The 22,509-nt window shown below is 49.9% G+C and overlaps 1 protein-coding gene across 2 annotated transcripts in view; it reads right to left on the reverse strand.

Annotated features, from left to right (window-relative positions):
- Window positions 1–9,613, reverse strand: part of rab40b (RAB40B, member RAS oncogene family) — a 33,477-nt gene extending 23,864 nt beyond the window's left edge. Inside the window, exons 1-2 of one of the 2 annotated variants that reach the window (XM_018090185.2) lie at window positions 9,446–9,613; window positions 7,342–7,599 (exon numbers count right to left, since the gene is read on the reverse strand). In XM_018090185.2, coding sequence (XP_017945674.1) covers window positions 7,342–7,483 — 142 coding nt within the window. In that variant the 5' untranslated portion in view covers window positions 7,484–7,599; window positions 9,446–9,613. 2 annotated transcript variants of the gene reach the window in all.
- Between the last annotated feature and the right edge of the window lie 12,896 nt (window positions 9,614–22,509).

Here is a 22,509-nt window from a genome sequence, read left to right on the forward strand (position 1 = left end):
AGCCCTAAGACAAAATAAACTAATTGGGTCAAAACCAAACAGATGCCAACCCTATCCGGATCATGAGGGTCTTCAGGGAGTCCAGCACTAAATTGTGCATTAGAACCCATAGGCCTCTAGCTATGACCCCAGAAAACCAGTAGGAAGAGGCCATGAATGCAGCCTATAACCTTCTTTTTAAGCTTTTATGCTCGTTTTTATACATCTATATAAGGATTGGTACAAAGCATGCAACCTGCAACTCCCAGCACCCCCAAGGCTGGATGGCTTTTGTCTGGCACACAGATTAAACCTGCGCAAGCAGATTGTCCACCTAAAGCGGGCAGAGGGGAAGGTCGTGTTGTGGCTGTACCCAGCAGTAATATGGGTTAATCTGACGCTGGCCCAGTCTGGAATAGAATGAAGGAAGTGTCTGTTTCCTTTAGGATTTGGGTATAAATAACATTTGTATCATGAAAGCAGCAAGGGGGAAAATCTGTTCACACCAACATACAAAAGAGGATTGTCTTGCCTCTATGGGCCGCACTGACTGGCTCTGTGAGATCCTCCCGGAGGCACAAAGAACTTGTTTTGTCAGGGTGTTCTACTGCATGAGCGCAGCGACTCTTCCATCAACCTGTCTCGTAAAGCTTGCACTCTAATCTGCGCCTCTGCCTTTAGGGAAACCCAAGAACCCACTGCGCATCAGGACGCCAGAATTAAGAGCTGTATTGGATACTGATACAATATCGCTTTACCATAAGGAGAATATCTCCACTAAGATAATCTACATGGCAGCTCCCAGCATACTGAATACATGGGAATATCGAGTAGCAGCTTTCTCTAATCAAATAATAAAAGTTTCGCCCCCTGCTTTTCTCTGTCCGTAATAAACGGGGAAGCATTTATGGAGCTGGAGAGAAAAAGACCCATCTATCATACAACTTGGAGTCCCTCAGCGCTCAGAGCAAAGATGCAGAAATTGGTTTTACTAAATATCCGTTGTGCTTAACACACACAGCAAGACCTCGGCCAACGCAGAGTGCAGAGATAATAGCACGGAGCCAAGTCCTTGCCAATAAACGGATCCTAATTGGGGACTATTCCCAACCATCAGGAGGAGGCTGCATCAGTGAGCTGGTAGGGTCCTGGCCCAATCAACAGGCTGGTAGGGTCCTTGCCCAATCGACGGGCTGGTAGGGTCCCCTTGCCCAATCGACGGGCTGGTAGGGTCCCCTTGCCCAATCGACGGGCTGGTAGGGTCCTCGCCCAATCGACAGGCTGGTAGGGTCCTTGCCCAATCGACGGGCTGGTAGGGTCCTTGCCCAATCGACGGGCTGGTAGGGTCCTCGCCCACTCGACGGGCTGGTAGGGTCCTTGCCCAATCGACGGGCTGGTAGGGTCCTCGCCCAATCGACGGGCTGGTAGGGTCCTCACCCATTCACCAGGCTGGTAGGGTCCTGGCTCAATTGACAGGTTGGTAGGGTCCTGGCCCAACTGATGGGTTGGTAGGGTCCTGGCCCAATTGACGGGCTGGTAGTGTCCTTGCCTAATGGGGTTTTTCCCGCTGGATAGTTATCCATATTTTGGTCAGATATCAGTCGGACAGCCCACTGGTTTGGCTCCATATACAGTCCAATAAGGTTCCTCTTTAAAGGGCTTGGTTAGCAGCTAAAACTTGCCAACCCTATAAACTGCCCATAATAACTGGTCAGAGCTTGGATATATATTAATTGTGCTGCCTGGAAAGTGCCACTGGCTTGGGTAAACCTGAGGGCCTAAGGATAAACCTGCGGGACCTGAGGGTAAACCTGCGGGACCTGAGGGTAAACACCTGAGGGTAAACCTGCGGGCCCTGAGGGTAAACCTGCGGGACCTGAGGGTAAACCTGCGGGCCTGAGGGTAAACCTGCGGGCCCTGAGGGTAAACCTGCGGGACCTGAGGGTAAACCTGCGGGACCTGAGGGTAAACCTGCGGGACCTGAGGGTAAACCTGCGGGACCTGAGGTAAACCTGCGGGACCTGAGGGTAAACCTGCGGGCCCTGAGGGTAAACCTGCGGGACCTGAGGGTAAACCTGCGGGCCCTGAGGGTAAACCTGCGGGACCTGAGGGTAAACCTGCGGGACCTGAGGGTAAACCTGCGGGACCTGAGGGTAAACCTGCGGGCCCTGAGGGTAAACCTGCGGGACCTGAGGGTAAACCTGCGGGACCTGAGGGTAAACCTGCGGGACCTGAGGGTAAACCTGCGGGACCTGAGGGTAAACCTGCGGGACCTGAGGGTAAACCTGCGGGACCTGAGGGTAAACCTGCGGGACCTGAGGGTAAAGCTGCGGGATCTGAGGGTAAACCTGCGGGACCTAAGGGTAAACCTGCGGGACCTAAGGGTAAAGCTGCGGGATCTAAGGGTAAACCTGCGGGATCTAAGGGTAAACCTGCTGGATCTAAGGGTAAACCTGCGGGGTCTAAGGGTAAACCTGCGGGATCTAAGGGTAAACCTGCGGGGTCTAAGGGTAAACCTGCTGGATCTAAGGGTAAACCTGCGGGATCTAAGGGTAAACCTGCTGGATCTAAGGGTAAAGCTGTGGGATCTAAGGGTAAACCAGCTGGTCCCATGCAGATAAACCTGCACATCACTAATTTGGCCTGCGACCTAGATTGGCCCATACGGGCTCTAGGTAAAGCAGGGAATGGGTTAAAGATGCATTTCCCTGCCTCCCTCCATTAGTCGAGGTGCTTATTTAATATGCAGCGCCTCAGCACGGCACACATGTTCCTTTAGATGTTGCTGGCACAAGCGCGGCACAGAACCTTTCTATCAAGAGATGAACTTGTGCCGAATCCCTCGCAGCGTGCCAAGCCCAGGGGAACAATCGCAGGTGGAAAATAAAATACAGCCTGTCATTTTCCTAATTATCTCTCTTTGGCCGCCACCGACAGGGGCATTATCAGCGCGTCTTTAGTGGGGATTCATTTGCAAGATAAACAACTGCGGGCATGCTTCCATTCAGGTAGGGTTAGTGGGGGCTGCAGAACTTGCACCCTAATGTCACACACTTCCATTTGCACCCTTGGGGTGGCAACCAGATCAGTTATATCTGCAAATCTCTGGGCTTTATAATGTGCTTTTGGCTCTCCTATGGAATGCAGCCATACTCCTATCTACCCAAGGATTCCCAACTGCAAGAAAGGGTTATACTAGGGTCTACATTATAGTACAGTATGGGGGTACAGCTTATTGTGTGCCCAGAACATTCCTTCTCTGTATATTTGTATTTATACTTATGGGTAGGAGGTGCCATAGTGTTTCCCTTAGACAGTACAGTATGGGGGTACAGCTTATTGTGTGCCCAGAACATTCCTTCTCTGTATATTTGTATTTATACATATGGGTAGGGGGTGCCATAGTGTTTCCCTTAGACAGTACAGTATGGGGGTACAGCTTATTGTGTGCCCAGAACATTCCTTCTCTGTATATTTGTATTTATACATATGGGTAAGAGGTGCCATAGTGTTTCCCTTAGACAGTACAGTATGGGGGTACAGCTTATTGTATGCCCAGAACATTCCCTCTCTGTATATTTGTATTTATACATATGGGTAGGAGGTGCCAAAGTGTTTCCCTTAGACAGTACAGTATGGGGGTACAGCTTATTGTGTGCCCAGAATATTCCTTCTCTGTATATTTGTATTTATACATATGGGTAGGAGGTGCCATAGTGTTTCCCTTAGACAGTACAGTATGGGGGTACAGCTTATTGTGTGCCCAGAACATTCCCTCTCTGTATATTTGTATTTATACATATGGGTAGGGGGTGCCATAGTGTTTCCCTTAGACAGTACAGTATGGGGGTACAGCTTATTGTGTGCCCAGAACATTCCCTCTCTGTATATTTGTATTTATACATATGGGTAGGAGGTGCCATAGTGTTTCCCTTAGACAGTACAGTATGGATGTACAGCTTATTGTGTGCCCAGAACATTCCTTCTCTGTATATTTGTAGTTATACATATGGGTAGGGGGTGCCATAGTGTTTCCCTTAGACAGTACAGTATGGATGTACAGCTTATTGTGTGCCCAGAACATTCCTTCTCTGTATATTTGTAGTTATACATATGGGTAAGAGGTGCCCATGATTTGGGGGTGCAACAAGAGACAGGACAATGGCAGCCCAGGGTACATCACATTAGGTAGGAATGCGGAGATGTTTATAGTAGCTGAGCACAAGATCAAATAGAACAAAACACACTCCAGAGGAATTTGAGACATGGAAAAACCACTCCAGGACTTGTTCTGCAAACAGGATACGGTGCTGCCGCTGCGCCATAGGGACACGGTGCCTGCGCCATAGGGACACGGTGCCTGCGCCATAGGGACACGGTGCCTGCGCCATAGGGACATGGTGCCTGCTCCATAGGTAGGCAGTAGGAGGGACCAAGGGGCTGCATACAGACAACACCGCTGGGATACACCACCTTCCGCTCTCAATTACCCCATTTCCTGCCTCTTGTTTATTCCTCCCCCTTTATCCCCCCACTGCTACTATATAAATTGAGAAGGCCAATAGCCTAGAGCCTGAGGGATTGAAGCCAACAGTTTGGGAGAATGGTGAGGGGGGTCTGACCGATATGCAAAGGCATTCAGTAAGGTTGGTGACAGGGTTGGAGGCAGGTTGGTGACAGGATTGGAGGCAGGTTGGTGACAGGGTTGGAGGCAGGTTGGTGACAGGGTTGGAGGCAGGTTGGTGACAGGATTGGAGGCAGGTTGGTGACAGGGTTGGAGGCAGGTTGGTGACAGGGGTTGGAGGCAGGTTGGTGACGGGGTTGGAGGCAGGTCGGTGACGGGGTTGGAGGCAGGTCGGTGACGGGGGGGGGGGGGTTGGAGGCAGGTCGGTGACAGGGTTGGAGGCAGGTTGGAGGCAGGTTGGTGACAGGGTTGGAGGCAGGTCGGTGACAGGGTTGGAGGCAGGTTGGTGACAGGGTTGGAGGCAGGTTGGTGACAGGGTTGGAGGCAGGTCGGTGACAGGGTTGGAGGCAGGTCGGTGACAGGGTTGGAGGCAGGTCGGTGACGGGGTTGGAGGCAGGTTGGTTCTGTGTCATTTAAACCCAGTGGGAAATCAGCGACACTGCGGCGTTAGCGCAAAGACAAAATAGGTTTGTTAGTAGGAAATGGGCCGGTTCCTAAACGGAGCGAGGAGAGGGGGAACGTGCCGGGGCAGGTCCCAGTAACTCAGTGGGAACCGGTTTAATAGAGAGACAGAGGGAGAGATTATATTGCACTGTGGGAACTGCCTGCTGATCTGGATAAGCGCCCCAGCCGGGGGTAAGTGTGTTTGTGTATCAGACAAAGCTTTATGTATAGAATGGGTTTCTGTAGGGGGATTGTGTGCAACTGCCCCGGGGTCTGGGCTCCTCCCATTGTATCAATATAACGTATGTATCATACAGCTAAACTGGCACTTAGCAACGGGAACACTCACACGGAACATTGTATCAGAAATGGGAAATTATTATATATTTGTGGTTTAGTGGTTGACATTTAGTATGTTATATAATAGCCTGTTTTCCTTTTGGTTTTAGAATTATTTTTCTTCTTCTTCTGACTGTTTCCAGTTTCCAAATGGGGGTCACTGACCCCAGGCCCCCTCCTATTCATATTCCAGTCTCTCATTCAAAGCACTGCTCTATCAGGCTACATTTTTATTCTCATTGTTACTTTTAATACTTATTTTTCTATTTAGGCCTTCCTCTGTTTATATTCCTGTGTCTTTTTTCACACCACTGCCTGGTTGCTAGGTCAATTCAAACCCTAGCAACCAGATAGCTGCTGAAATTCAAAACTGGAGATCTGCTGAACAGTAAGCTACATATGTAAAAACTGCAAATAATAAAAAATGAAGAACAATTGCAAATTGTCTCAGAATATCATTCTCTCCATTATACTAAAAGTTCATTTAGACATGAACTACCCACACAGATTCCCCTATTCAACCATATTAATCGTACCCCTAAAATCTGCCCCCCTACCTGACTGCTGGTATGGAAGCCAGAACTAGATTTTCATGTTATTTAATCTAATTTTGTCCTGTCGGTCTGTACCATTATGGAAGGACAGGGGCGAGTCTAGGGACCCCATAGCAGAGGAAGGGGGTGCCCGAAAGACAGGAAGTGGTTGGGCTTTGAAGGAAAGTGGCTTTTGGTGGCTCTTGGGCAGGTTATGGCTTTAATGGGGCAAATCAGGCAAACAATTTAGTGTTCATTTGGGCCCCATTATACTAATACTTCATTTACCCCCTGTCCTTGGCAGACCCACAAGGCACATGTGTTATAGGAATCTTATATCTAAATACAGAGGATCGGTAAATACACAGCATTAGGGAGAATGAGCAGATTTCTCCCTGTGAATGTAAAAGTGCAGTGACTGGGGGCAATTGCATTGTGGGGGGTGTCGCACCTGACTGCAAGATATATATATATATATATATATAGTCACTTGATCCCCTGCCGTGCTAATGGCCAGCTGTCTCCCTAACAGGGGGCACTGACATCTACAAGCCAGATAAAAGCCCCTGAGTGTCTTTAAATATCCCTCAGACTCTGTGCCGAGGCCCAAAAATCTATTCTTAAATACGGCTTAGGGAGGAATTCCAAGCATCTGGTTCTGTTACCTTAAAGGGGTTGTTCACCTTTAAATTAACTTTCAGTATCATGTAGCGATTCTGAGACCATTTGCAATTGGTTTCCATTAATTGGAGTTTAATTTAACTATTTCTTCAGCAGCTCTCCAGTTTGGAATTTCAGCAGCAAACTGGTTGCTAGTGTCCAGTTTAGCCTAGCAACCAGGCAGTTGTTTGAAAGAGAGAAAGGAATATGGATAGAGGAGGGCCTAAATAGAAAGATAAGTAATAAAAAGTAACAATACAATTCGCAGAGCAATAGTTCTTTGGCTGCCGGGGTCAGTGACCCTCATTTAAAAGCAGGAAAGAGTCAGAAGAGGAAGGTAAATAATAAGGCTGAGGGCATAGTCTCTGCTGGCGTTCCCAGCGTGTGCCAGGGTGTAGTGCCCGGTTAGTGGGGCTGAAGAGGGGGTGTTGGGCACAGGGTGATGGGAGCCCAGCCTACTAGGCCACCAGTAGCCACAGCACATGGGATATGTCCCGGCACATAACTCAGGACGCGGATAAGAGTGATGAGTTACAGGGATTATGGGATGGGAATGCCACTGTTGCACCTGCTGATGCCCATCACCCTATAGACTGGCACTGAATGGGCATTAAATGCCAACTGTGTGTGAGCTAAGCACCAAAATATCCCCCGTTCCCCCAGGATACAAGCAATTATACTATCTACCATCACAGCACTTACCCATATTGTAACCGTAAGGTGACTCTGTGCATCCATCCTGCAGGCTTGCCAGTATCTCCCCTTTGCCAACATCACTGTCCCCAACCAAAAGGAACTTCAGCAGGAAGTCATAGGCTTTCACTGGGCTGGCTCTGTGGGTCATCCTCTTCCCCGAGGCACACACGGTTACAGGCCTTCTCCATCAGCCCATCATGGCAGAAGCACGTAAGTAATTTCACAGGAGCACTCCGGCTGGGAAACTCATGCCAATGTGTTCAGCTTGAGGGAGAACCAAAAGGAAATTACTGTAAGCAGCAGTCCTGCCCTGCTTTATGGCTGAGATTCTAGCTATCTGTATAACAGAGCATTCTGTCACAGTGGCACAGATCCTATCTGATCCCCCCATTGTAAGCAGCAGCCCTGCCCTGCTTTATGGCTGAGATTCTAGCTATCTGTATAACAGAGCATTCTGTCACAGTGGCACAGACCCTACCGGATCCCACCCATTGTAAGCAGCAGTCCTGCCCTGCTTTATGGCTGAGATTCTAGCTATCTGTATAACAGAGCATTCTGTCACAGTGGCACAGATCCTATCTGATCCCCCCCCCCCCCCATTGTAAGCAGCAGTCCTGCCCTGCTTTATGGCTGAGATTCTAGCTATCTGTATAACAGAGCATTCTGTCACAGTGGCACAGATCCTATCTGATCCCCCCATTGTAAGCAGCAGCCCTGCCCTGCTTTATGGCTGAGATTCTAGCTATCTGTATAACAGAGCATTCTGTCACAGTGGCACAGACCCTACCGGATCCCACCCATTGTAAGCAGCAGTCCTGCCCTGCTTTATGGCTGAGATTCTAGCTATCTGTATAACAGAGCATTCTGTCACAGTGGCACAGACCCTACCTGATACCCCCAAACCAATATTACTTAAAGATAACATCCAAGTATTAAGAACCCTGCACAATAGTCAAATGCAGGTAAGCCCCATCCATACAGGACAAAACTCTGCTCAGGTCTTGCTCGCTAGTAAGTGAAATCATACCTATTATCATGGCTTAGCCTGACAGCTCATTAGGCATTTAGGGCAGTGTGGGCAGCTGTATTACATGTACAGAAGGGGGGCGAGAGTGGCATTTAGCTCTATGGTTACATCTTGCCCTCCTGTCTTCCCACCTGACTGCCACCAACTTGCCCTACTGATGCCATCTTGCCCCACTGTGCCAACTGTCCCCTGCCCTTCCCTGCTCTTCCCAATATACTGCCCTGGGCAGCCTGCCTATTTGGTACCCACCTGTATATAAGTGTATGTACATTCAGTCTGTACTGAGCAGCTGTCAGTGGGGGGTGGGGGGGGGGCGTTATTTAGTACTGTTCCTTATAGAACAGGGCTCCACTGTTCTAAGTGTATGTAAATATATATGTATACATGGTACATGTACGATAGAAGTATGGTACGTATGTATATGTGTATGTATGTATGTGCATAGTGTGTATGTAAGTGTATGTAGATATAGGTATGCCTGTGTGTATATATACATATGAAGCTGCTGAGGGGGAGGTGTGTATGTTTATATACACAGATGTAAGTGAGCACACACACACACACACCTTATTACCCCACCCCACCCCCACAATACATTTACCCCATACACAGCTGAGACTGCCCCACAGGTTAGACAGGGCAAAGCCCGGGGCAGTGCCATACAGTAGCACCTACCTGTCCCTCCAGCTCCTGCCTCGCTACATCCTGCTCTGGGAACTGCTGGGCTGCGCTCCCTATGCAGCTCCTCTCCCGCCTCTCCCCCACTCTCATTGGTCTCTAGCTCAGTTGCTAAGGGATTGGCCACACCAGATTGGCTGCAGCAACCATCCATCATGGGACGGAGGCGTTAGGAGATATTCACACACACACACATACACACACTCACTAGTACATAATAATTTCCCATTTCTGATACAATGTTCCGTGTGAGTGTTCCCGTTGCTAAGTGCCAGTTTAGCTGTATGATATATACGTTATATTGATACAATGGGAGGAGCCCAGACCCCGGGGCAGTTACACACAATCCCCCCACAGAAACCAATTCTATACATAAAGCTTTGTCTGATACACAAACCCACTTACCCCCGGCTGGGGCGCTTATCCAGATCAGCAGGCAGTTCCCACAGTGCAATATAATCTCTCCCTCTGTCTCTCTATTAAACCGGTTCCCACTGAGTTACTGGGACCTGCCCCGGCACGTTCCCCCTCTCCTCGCTCCGTTTAGGAACCGGCCCATTTCCTACTAACAAACCTATTTTCTCTTTGCACTAACGCCGCAGTGTCGCTGATTTCCCACTGGGTTTAAATGACACAGAACCAACCTGCCTCCAACCCTGTCACCAACCTGCCTCCAACCCAGTCACCAACCTGCCTCCAACCCTGTCACCAACCTGCCTCCAACCCTGTCACCAACCTGCCTCCAACCCTGTCACCGACCTGCCTCCAACCCAGCCACCAACCTGCCTCCAACTCTGTCACCAACCTGCCTCCAACCCTGTCACCAACCTGCCTCCAACCCTGTCATCGACCTGCCTCCAACCCAGCCACCAACCTGCCTCCAACTCTGTCACCAACCTGCCTCCAACCCTGTCACCAACCTGCCTCCAACCCAGTTGTGGGAATGTAGAAACCTGCACAGGTGACACCCTCACTGGTGAACACTGCTGAGTAACTGTCGGGGGGGGGGCCGTGCATGAGTCGGACACTTTCATCAACAATGAGATGATCTAATCGGCTGGGGCTGTTTTGAAACCTTATTTTCCCACAAAAGGCATTGTATAGAGAATATTATGTATAACTGACAGGAAGCCTTCAGGCTCCGCCAGTGTCACTGAATGCCTTTGCATATCGTTCAGACCCCCCCTCACCATTCTCCCAACCTGTTGGATTCAGTCCCTTGGGCTCTAGGCTATTGGCCTTCTCAATATATATAGTAGCAGTGGGATAATAGCCTCTGGGAAGGGACTGGGGCTGTGGGATAGCAGGTATAGTAGGGAGAGATGGTGCCTATAGTAGCAGTGGGATAATAGCCTCTGGGAAGGGACTGGGGCTGTGGGATAGCAGGTATAGTAGGGAGAGATGGTGCCTATAGTAGCAGTGGGATAATAGCCTCTGGGAAGGGACTGGGGCTGTGGGATAGCAGGTATAGTAGGGAGAGATGGTGCCTATAGTAGCAGTGGGATAATAGCCTCTGGGAAGGGACTGGGGCTGTGGGATAGCAGGTATAGTAGGGAGAGATGGTGCCTATAGTAGCAGTGGGATAATAGCCTCTGGGAAGGGACTGGGCTGTGGGATAGCAGGTATAGTAGGGAGAGATGGTGCCTATAGTAGCAGTGGGATAATAGCCTCTGGGAAGGGACTGGGGCTGTGGGATAGCAGGTATAGTAGGGAGAGATGGTGCCTATAGTAGCAGTGGGGGATAATAGCCTCTGGGAAGGGACTGGGGCTGTGGGATAGCAGGTATAGTAGGGAGAGATGGTGCCTATAGTAGCAGTGGGGGGATAATAGTCTCTGGGAAGGGACTGGGGCTGTGGGATAGCAGGTATAGTAGGGAGAGATGGTGCCTATAGTAGCAGTGGGGGATAATAGCCTCTGGGAAGGGACTGAGGCTGTGGGATAGCAGGTATAGTAGGGAGAGATGGTGCCTATAGTAGCAGTGGGGGGATAATAGCCTCTGGGAAGGGACTGGGGCTGTGGGATAGCAGGTATAGTAGGGAGAGATGGTGCCTATAGTAGCGGTGGGGGGATAATAGCCTCTGGGAAGGGACTGGGGCTGTGGGATAGCAGGTATAGTAGGGAGAGATGGTGCCTATAGTAGCAGTGGGGGGATAATAGCCTCTGGGAAGGGACTGGGGCTGTGGGATAGCAGGTATAGTAGGGAGAGATGGTACCTATAGTAGCGGTGGGGGGATAATAGCCTCTGGGAAGGGACTGGGGCTGTGGGATAGCAGGTATAGTAGGGAGAGATGGTGCCTATAGTAGCAGTGGGGGGATAATAGCCTCTGGGAAGGGACTGGGGCTGTGGGATAGCAGGTATAGTAGGGAGAGATGGTGCCTATAGTAGCAGTGGGGGGATAATAGCCTCTGGGAAGGGACTGGGGCTGTGGGATAGCAGGTATAGTAGGGAGAGATGGTACCTATAGTAGCAGTGGGGGGGATAATAGCCTCTGGGAAGGGACTGGGGCTGTGGGATAGCAGGTATAGTAGGGAGAGATGGTGCCTATAGTAGCAGTGGGGGGGATAATAGCCTCTGGGAAGGGACTGGGGCTGTGGGATAGCAGGTATAGTAGGGAGAGATGGTACCTATAGTAGCAGTGGGGGGATAATAGCCTCTGAGAAGGGACTGGGGCTGTGGGATAGCAGGTATAGTAGGGAGAGATGGTGCCTATAGTAGCAGTGGGGGGATAATAGCCTCTGGGAAGGGACTGGGGCTGTGGGATAGCAGGTATAGTAGGGAGAGATGGTGCCTATAGTAGCAGTGGGGGGATAATAGTCTCTGGGAAGGGACTGGGGCTGTACTAGGGGATCAGAACGTTTAGGTATTTGGGTTCCATGGCAAATTATTTGCATTGGGACCCACAACTGACACGTAATGATTTATTAATGATATATGGCAGTTTATGTAGCCACGTTTGTGACCTAAGGGCTCTGGTACACGGGGAGATTAGTCGCCCGCGGCAAAACTCCCTGCTCGCGGGCGACTAATCTCCCCGAGTTGCCTTCCCTCTGCCATCCCACCGGCGAACATGTAAGTCGCCGGCGGGATGGCAGACGCGGCAGCGCGATTTCGCGCAAATCGCCGAAAAAGCCTCGCGAGGCTTTTTCGGCGATTTCCCGAAATCGCCCCGCCTCGTCTGCCATCCCGCCGGCGACTTACATGTTCGCCGGTGGGATGGCAGAGGGAAGGCAACTCGGGGAGATTAGTCGCCCGCGAGCAGGGAGTTTTGCCGCGGGCGACTAATCTCCCCGTGTACCAGAGCCCTTAGTGACTCACTGACAGAGCAGCTTTTCCAGCTGTACTTAATGTGTAACATTTACATAACATTCATTTGCCGTTTCCTTGCTCATAGCCAGCAGTGTGAGTTTACAATTAAAATAATTATAAGAACATATGATTACCTAAAGGACAGGTAAAGGGACCATCTCAGTCATTAGTTCTGCAGCAGTGACTTGTGGGCCTAAGGAGAACACTATGGCAGCTCCCCCCGTGTGTATGGGGACAGAGGGAAAGGACATACATGTTACTAGATGTGCTCACACCCCCGGCCTATCAGAAGAACAGCAGAGAGGAAAGAGCACAAATAAAGGAAGAGATCTAAGGGATTAAACAAGAGGCAGGAAATGGGGTAATTGAGAGCGGAAGGTGGTGTATCCCAGCGGTGTGGTCTGTGTGCAGCCCCTTGTCCCTCCTACTGCCTACCTATGGTGCAGGCACCGTGTCCCTATGGCGCAGGCACCGTGTCCCTATGGCGCAGGCACCGTACCCCTATGGCACAGCGGTAGTACCCTGTCCCTATAGCGTATCGATAGCACCCTGTCCCTATAGCGTATCGATAGCACCCTGTCCCTATAGCGCCTCGATAGGGCCCTGTCCCTGTAGTGCATCCATAGCGCCCTGTCCCTATAGTGCATCCATAGCACCCTGTCCCTATAGTGCATCCATAGCACTCTGTTCCTATAGTGCATCCATAGCGCCCTGTCCCTATAGTGCATCGATAGCACCCTGTCCCTATAGTGCATCGATAGCGCCCTGTCCCTATAGTGCATCCATAGCACCCTGTCCCTATAGTGCATAGATAGCGCCCTGTCCCTATAGTGCATCGATAGCGCCCTGTCCCTATAGTGCATCCATAGCACCCTGTCCCTATAGTGCATAGATAGCGCCCTGTCCCTATAGTGCATCCATAGCACCCTGTCCCTATAGTGCATAGATAGCGCCCTGTCCCTATAGTGCATAGATAGCGCCCTGTCCCTATAGCGCATCGATAGCCCCCTGTCCCTATAGTGCATCGATAGCACCCTGTCCCTATAGTGCATCCATAGCACCCTGTCCCTATAGTGCATAGATAGCACCCTGTCCCTATAGTGCATAGATAGCACCCTGTCCCTATAGCGCATAGATAGCACCCTGTCCCTATAGCGCATAGATAGCGCCCTGTCCCTATAGCGCATCGATAGCGCCCTGTCCCTATAGTGCATCGATAGCGCCCTGTCCCTATAGTGCATCCATAGCACCCTGTCCCTATAGTGCATCCATACCACCCTGTCCCTATAGTGCATAGATAGCACCCTGTCCCTATAGTGCATCGATAGCGCCCTGTCCCTATAGTGCATCCATAGCACCCTGTCCCTATAGTGCATAGATAGCACCCTGTCCCTATAGTGCATAGATAGCGCCCTGTCCCTATAGTGCATAGATAGCGCCCTGTCCCTATAGTGCATCGATAGCGCCCTGTCCCTATAGTGCATCCATAGCGCCCTGTCCCTATAGTGCATCCATAGCGCCCTGTCCCTATAGTGCATAGATAGCACCCTGTCCCTATAGTGCATCGATAGCGCCCTGTCCCTATAGTGCATCCATAGCGCCCTGTCCCTATAGTGCATCCATAGCGCCCTGTCCCTATAGTGCATCCATAGCGCCCTGTCCCTATAGTGCATAGATAGCACCCTGTCCCTATAGTGCATAGATAGCGCCCTGTCCCTATAGTGCATAGATAGCACCCTGTCCCTATAGTGCATCGATAGCGCCCTGTCCCTATAGTGCATCGATAGCGCCCTGTCCCTATAGTGCATAGATAGCGCCCTGTCCCTATAGTGCATCCATAGCGCCCTGTCCCTATAGTGCATCCATAGCGCCCTGTCCCTATAGTGCATCCATAGCGCCCTGTCCCTATAGTGCATCCATACCACCCTGTCCCTATAGTGCATCCATAGCACCCTGTCCCTATAGTGCATCCATAGCACCCTGTCCCTATAGTGCATCGATAGCGCCCTGTCCCTATAGTGCATCCATAGCACCCTGTCCCTATAGTGCATCGATAGCACCCTGTCCCCATAGATAGCACCCTGTCCCTATAGTGCATCGATAGCACCCTGTCCCTATAGTGCATCGATAGCGCCCTGTCCCTATAGTGCATAGATAGCACCCTGTCCCTATAGTGCATAGATAGCACCCTGTCCCTATAGTGCATCGATAGCACCCTGTCCCTATAGTGCATCGATAGCACCCTGTCCCTATAGTGCATCGATAGCACCCTGTCCCTATAGTGCATAGATAGCACCCTGTCCCTATAGTGCATCGATAGCGCCCTGTCCCTATAGTGCATAGATAGCGCCCTGTCCCTATAGTGCATCGATAGCGCCCTGTCCCTATAGGTGCCATAGATAGCACCCTGTCCCTATAGTGCATCCATACCACCCTGTCCCTATAGTGCATAGATAGCACCCTGTCCCTATAGTGCATCGATAGCACCCTGTCCCTATAGTGCATAGATAGCACCCTGTCCCTATAGTGCATCGATAGCACCCTGTCCCTATAGTGCATAGATAGCACCCTGTCCCTATAGTGCATCCATAGCACCCTGTCCCTATAGTGCATAGATAGCACCCTGTCCCTATAGTGCATCGATAGCGCCCTGTCCCTATAGTGCATCGATAGCGCCCTGTCCCTATAGTGCATAGATAGCGCCCTGTCCCTATAGTGCATCGATAGCACCCTGTCCCTATAGTGCATCCATAGCACCCTGTCCCTATAGTGCATAGATAGCACCCTGTCCCTATAGTGCATCCATAGCACCCTGTCCCTATAGTGCATCCATAGCACCCTGTCCCTATAGTGCATCCATAGCGCCCTGTCCCTATAGTGCATCGATAGCACCCTGTCCCTATAGTGCATCCATAGCACCCTGTCCCTATAGTGCATAGATAGCACCCTGTCCCTATAGTGCATCCATAGCACCCTGTCCCTATAGTGCATCCATAGCACCCTGTCCCTATAGTGCATCCATAGCACCCTGTCCCTATAGTGCATCCATAGCACCCTGTCCCTATAGTGCATCCATAGCACCCTGTCCCTATAGTGCATCCATAGCACCCTGTCCCTATAGTGCATCCATAGCACCCTGTCCCTATAGTGCATCCATAGCACCCTGTCCCTATAGTGCATCCATTGCACCCTGTCCCTATAGTGCACAGATAGCGCCCTGTCCCTATAGTGCATCCATAGCACCCTGTCCCTATAGTGCATCCATAGCACCCTGTCCTGTTTGCAGAACAAGTCCTGGAGTGGTTTTTCCATGTCTCAAATTCCTCTGGAGTGTGTTTTGCTCTATTTGATCTTGCGCTCAGCTACTATAAACAACACCCCCCCCCCCCCATTACTAGCCTCTGGTAGAGTTAGTGGCAGACAAACAGAGGGAAAGGATAGACAAGGAGCTGATAATCATTTGGACAGTAAATCTGCACCCCCATTCCAATAATGGTTGCACCCCAGAAAGGTGCTGCCCCACTTTCAAGCCCTAGGTAGATAAATCATTAGGCATTTAGGGCAGTGCGGGCAGCTGTGTTACATGTACAGAAGGGGGGCAAGGGTGGCATTTAGCTTTACTGTCACATCTTGCCCTGCTGTCATATTCTCACCTGACTGCCACCAACTTGCCCTACTCATACCATCTTGCCCCACTGTGCCAGCTGTGTTCCCTGCTCTTATTATCCCCCCCAATACATTTACCCCACACACTGCCCCACAGGTTAGACAGGGCAAAGCCCGGGGCAGTGCCATACAGGAGCACCTACCTGTCCCTCCAGCTCCTGCCTCGCTACATCCTGCTCTGGGAACTGCTGGGCTGCGCTCCCTATGCAGCTCCTCTCCCGCCTCTCCCCCACTCTCATTGGTCTCTAGCTCAGTTGCTAAGGGATTGGCCACACCAGATTGGCTGCAGCAACCATCCATCATGGGACGGGGGCGTTACTTTCAGCAGCTCCTCCTCTAGGTAAGGAAAAGCAAGAGTGGAAATGGTGTACAGGAGGCGTGGCCATGGTGGGATAGAGGCGTGTCTAGTGTTGTTTACAAACGCATGCTGGACAGTAGAGTGCGCAGGCGCAATAGTGTCTCTCTGACAGTGACTCCCGATTAGCGGCTTGGGTACTTACACTGCTGTCCTTCCGTTTCTGCCCAGTCTGTTACCCGTATTTAGCGAAATGTCAGTTTAGAGCTCGATACACAAAAACTCACTCACAGTTCCTTCTAATCGGATGTGAACTTTCACCCATTGGTAAATACATATCTAAAAATCCCACAGGAACAGAAGGTGGGTCTTATGTATTAAGCTTTAAACTCACATTTTGATAAATCTGCCCCTTAGTGTCCTGCCAGCCCTGGGATCCAGAATACTTACCCTCCAGCCAACCCTGGGATCCAGAATACTTACCCTCCAGCCAACCCTGGGATCCAGAATACTTACCCTCCAGCCAACCCTGAGATCCAGAATACTTACCCTCCAGCCAACCCTGGGATCCAGAATACTTACCCTCCAGCCAACCCTGAGATCCAGAATACTTACCCTCCAGCCAACCCTGAGATCCAGAATACTTACCCTCCAGCCAACCCTGAGATCCAGAATACTTACCCTCCAGCCAACCCTGAGATCCAGAATACTTACCCTCCAGCCAACCCTGAGATCCAGAATACTTACCCTCCAGCCAACTCAGCCTCTGATCCAGAACACTTACCCTCCAACCAACCCAGCCTCTGATCCAGAACACTTACCCTCCAACCAACCCAGCCTCTGATCCAGAACACTTACCCTCCAACCAACCCAGCCTCTGATCCAGAACACTTACCCTCCAACCAACCCAGCCTCTGATCCAGAACAGGTACTGTCTTACCCACTCTGGCTCTGATCTGAAACACTTACCCTCCTACCCACCCAGCCTGTGATCCAGAAAACGTACCCTCCTACCCACCCAGCCTGTGATCCAGAAAACGTACCCTCCAACCCACCCAGCCTGTGATCCAGAAAACTTACCCTCCTACCCACCCAGCCTGTGATCCAGAAAACTTACCCTCCTACCCACCCAGCCTGTGATCCAGAAAACTTACCCTCCTACCCACCCAGCCTGTGATCCAGAAAACGTACCCTCCTACCCACCCAGCCTGTGATCCAGAAAACGTACCCTCCTACCCACCCAGCCTGTGATCCAGAAAACGTACCCTCCTACCCACCCAGCCTGTGATCCAGAAAACGTACCCTCCTACCCACCCAGCCTGTGATCCAGAAAACGTACCCTCCTACCCACCCAGCCTGTGATCCAGAAAACGTACCCTCCTACCCACCCAGCCTGTGATCCAGAAAACGTACCCTCCTACCCACCCAGCCTGTGATCCAGAAAACGTACCCTCCTACCCACCCAGCCTGTGATCCAGAAAACATACTCTCCTACCCACCCAGCCTGTGATCCAGAAAACATACCCTCCTACCCACCCAGCCTGTGAACCAGAAAACTTACTGTCTTACCCACCCAGCCTGTGATCCAGAACACTTACTGTCTTACCCACCCAGCCTCTGATCCAGAAAACTTACTGTCTTACCCACCCAGCCTGTGATCCAGAAAACATACTCTTACCCACCCAGCCTGTGATCTAGAAAACTTTCTGTCTTACCCACCCAGCCTGTGATCTAGAAAACTTTCTGTCTTACCCACCCAGCCTGTGATCCATAACACTTACCGTCCTACCCGCCCAGCCTGTCATCCAGAACACTTAACCTTCTACCAACCTAGCCATTGATCCAGAACACGTACCCTCCTACCCACCCTGACACTCACCTTCTTACCCAGCCTTTGATAAAGAATATTAATCCACCTACCCAGCCAGTTTCAGATACAGAGTACCTACCCATCCAGGACACATACCCACTCACACGTGATCCAGAACACTTGCCAGTTCTGCAAAAGCAGCTTCTGATTTAGAAAAGCACCGCCCCAGCCAACTTCTGTTCCAGAGCACTCACACACCCGCTAGCTAATCCAGGATTCATATTTATCTATTTAGGGGCAGCAAAAGCACCTTTTTGGGGTGCAACCATTTTGTGAAGGGGGGGATGCAGATTTACTGTCCAAACAAATATCAGCTCCATGTCTCCTCCTTACCTTTGTGTATCTGCCACTAATTCTGCCAGACAGCTGGGTGCCGGAGGGGTGCAGGAAGGGTGCGGGCAGATAGAGGGTTTGTTCCTGGGTGCATTCACCCAACTATTCACCTGATAATTCTACTTTTGAGTTCTGCTTTGTGGAAATAACAGTACAATAAAAATCTGAATTCATCTGATTTCTGGTGAGTCAGATTATCAACCCAGCCGACTAAACAGCACTTTTAGTATGATGTAGAGAGTGATATTCTGAGACCATTTGCAATTGGTCTTCATTCTTTATTATTTGCAAGTTTTGATTTATTTAGCTTTTTGTTCAGCAGCTCTCCAGTTTGTAGTTCCTTAAGCAAACTGGTTGCTAGGGTCCGATTTAACCTAGCAACCAGGCAGAGGTTTAAAAGAGAGACTTTAAATGTAATTTAAATAGAGGAGGGCCTAAAGCTAGAAAGAAAGATAAGGAATAAAAAGTAACAATAAAACTGGAGCCTCACAGAGCGATAGTATTTGGCTGCCGGGGTCAGTGACCCCCAATTGAAAGCTGGAAAGAGGCAGAAGAGAAAGGCAAATAACCCAAAAACTATAACAAATAAAAAATACAGACCAATTGAAATCTTGCTAAGAATGGAAGGGCGGCTGCAGCTCTGAGCCGATTGGCCAGGGCATATCCCGGAACAATGCTCCCACACAAGTACGACTACGTTATTAGCCATAATTCCATTTAATGAATACTTACCCTTTGCTGAACTGTTTCCGTTTCTACCAGCGCGCCTAAGAATAGAAGAATAAAAGGCTTTATGGGGAAGGAGGGAACTATCATTATGTTCTTAGCTAAGCCGGCCTGTTCTGCAGAGCTGCTCCCAGATCCAAAGAGCAGAACCTGGCAACAGAGAAAGGAACAATGGGGGTTGCTTTATGGCTAAGATGTGAATTCATCTGATTTGTGGAGAGTCGGATTAGCAACCCAGCCAACTAAACAGCAGGAAGGATAAAACACAATTATTCACATTTAAATTAACTTTTAGTATGATGTAAACATTGCTATTCTAAGCCAGTTTCCAGTTGGTCTTCATTTTTTATTATCTGCAGGTTTTGAGATATTTAGCTTTTTGTTCAGCAGCTCTCCAGTTTGGTATTTCAGCAGCAAGCTGGTTGCTAGGGTCCAATTTAACCTAGCAACCAGGCAGTGGTTTGAAAGAGAGACAGGAATATACATAGAGGAGGGCTTAAATAGAAAAAAAAATAGTTATGTGCGGGGCGGGCGGGTCCGGGCCGACAACACAACACCAAAAGTGGATCCTGGGTAGGGGCGAGTCGGTCCAGCCCTTCTGTCTCTCTCCCCATCCTATGACCTAACTGAGCCCCATTTCCAGGTCTGGCTGCATCTATTTATAGGTGTGTGTCTGACTCACCCCGCCCCCTCAGTGATGTCATAGGTGGGGCGGGGCAGGCTCAGGTCTAAAGTAACAATAAAAAGTAACAATAACAATAAAACTGGAGCCTCACAGAACCATAGGTTTTGGTTGCCGGGGTCAGTGACCCTCATTTGAAAGCTGCAAAGCGTCAGAAGAAAAAGGCAAATATCTCAGAAACTATAACAAATAAAAAATGAAGACCAATGGAAAACTTGCTAAGAACAGATCATTCAATAACTTCTAAATGTTAACCTGAAGGTGATCCACCCTACAGGTCGTTCCAACCTTACTAAAACCAAGCAGCCCCCTCCAGGCATGTAATTACTGCCAGCCCAGGGCCCAGAACCGCAGATATATCAAGGCTGTCGGATCTGGTTTCCTTTCCTGTTAGCCTTTAGTGCACTTGTTCTGTGGTCAGAACCCACAGTTCCCAACTTAGGCCACTAAGCACTAAGCCATCCCACAGCTGCTGCTGAAGCCCCCCCAAGAATGTTCTATGGCACATATATATTTATCTATGCAGTATGGCACCGGGACCTGCGGGGGCCAGCTGCTACAACAGGTGAGAGGGGATACGATTCATTGATTTTTTGCCTTTAAATAGTAAATGTATTCATAAGTAATCTGCAACCCCCAGTATAGCTCCAGGCATCCCCCAACAAATACCCCCTGCTTCCCTAAGGGAGAGCTGCCCCTGGGATCCAATTGGTATTGTATGGGAGCTAGGAGAAGTTTGAGAATCAAATAAAATACCATAGAATGTAAATGGGATAATAAAGAAGAACAGTGAGTCCAATTCCTGCCCCTAGGGGGCGGCATTTAGCACTCAGTGGGGAGCTGGGCAGTTCAGGGGACAAGGTGACCAAGAGACAGCAGCTGTAACATTCCTTGGGCCCTTTCTGGATCTATAAAAGTGACAGCAAATTCCCATAGAGGGATATATGGAGAGTGCAGTTGTTGGGAGATTTAGGGAATGTTAAGGGGGTCTCTCTGGCTGAGACCACCCAATCTGACTGCACTGGTAGGTTTAGTACAGGTGCTGGTGATGCCCCCATAGCACAATTAAGAACACTAAGTAGGTCACAGGGGGCAGGTAAGAATGCTGCCTCCATAGAGCATTTAGGGTAGAACCAGTGCTCATTATCCCTAATATTTTATAAAGCTGGAAATATGAGGCAGGGTAAAGCCAGTTGGCAACTCCTACTAACCCACAGTCACACACCTGCCATGGGTCAGCTTGTGCCCCAGGCTTCCTGGGCTTCTGCTTAGGGACCAATCAGTTCTGAACATCCCCACCGGGACTTGGAGACCAAGAAAGGGCCACCTTTAGCGGTGGTGGGGGAACCCAAACTGGCCTTTAGCTCTTTAGTTGTTAATTCAACATCAACCGAGGGTCCAGAAATTGGGCAACATTAATAGAAAGTGTTACTGTCTACTTCTTGGCTGTTGTCACCTTGCCCTACTGGCTTCCAGGGCTGGAATTAGGGGTAGGCAGAAGGGGCATCTGCCTAGGGCGCAACGGTGTGGGGGGGGGGGGGGGGGTGCTTCTTCTTTCATGTACCTCTAGTTCCGGACTAGTTGGGGCGGGTGAAGCTAACCAGGTTGCCTAGGGCGCCCAGTTGGCTTGGCCCAGCACTGCTGCCTTCATATTGTCCTACTGCCTCCATCTTGCCCTACTGTCTCCATCTTGCCCCACTGTCTCCAATGATCCCTACTGTCCATCTTGCCCTGCTGTATTATTCTTCCCCCTAAGCACCACACAGACACACTTATAGTAGTGATAAAGTTAATGACTTTGGCACATTAAGGATATAATATAGGGTTTGCGTTTCTTTTCCCTAGCTACCAGCGCCTCCCCATGGCCACAAACAGAACTAGACAACATGAGTTCCTTTGGGTAACAGTGTATATATGTCTCCATCTGCTGGTCACATAACTAACTCCAAATACATATGGAAATGTTCATTAATACAATGACGTACAGCAAAGCAGGGATGTTTTTCCTCTCATTTACCCCCCAAATGTTCCAGGACACGACTATATGACTGAGATGATGAAAATACTGTAGTCCTGTTGCCTTCTAGTTGACTCTGCGGGGCCAGGGGATTTAAGCTACAGGCTGAGCTTTACTGCCATGTTGCAACCTAATGATTGGTCGTTAGCTAGCCCTCCATGAGATCAGAGCTGTGATTTGATGTTGGCTTTTTGTCCATTAGATCAGAGATCTTATTGGATTTGACAAGTTGTAGGTTAGTACCCAATCAGAACTGTGACTGTTGGCCCCACCGATGATCAGAGCTAGAAATAGTTTTTAGCTAGTCCCCTATATAACCTCCGCAGGCCCAGACTGGCAATATGTGGGTTCTGGCCAATACCAGAGAGGCTTCTGTAAGATGCCATAAAGAGTCAATATTTATTGGGCTGGGGGGGTTGTTTGGGCCTCTGGATACTTGAAATGCCAGGACCTATTTTAAATCCCAGTCCTGACCTGGTCTGGGCTATGGGGATAACCCCACCATGAGCTAGAACTTTCTGTTAAATCTGAGAAAAAGAGCTTTAGTACATGCCCACAACTCATTACTAAAAC

This window comes from Xenopus tropicalis, chromosome 10 (assembly GCF_000004195.4).
Source record: "Xenopus tropicalis strain Nigerian chromosome 10, UCB_Xtro_10.0, whole genome shotgun sequence".
NCBI lineage: Eukaryota > Metazoa > Chordata > Amphibia > Anura > Pipidae > Xenopus > Xenopus tropicalis.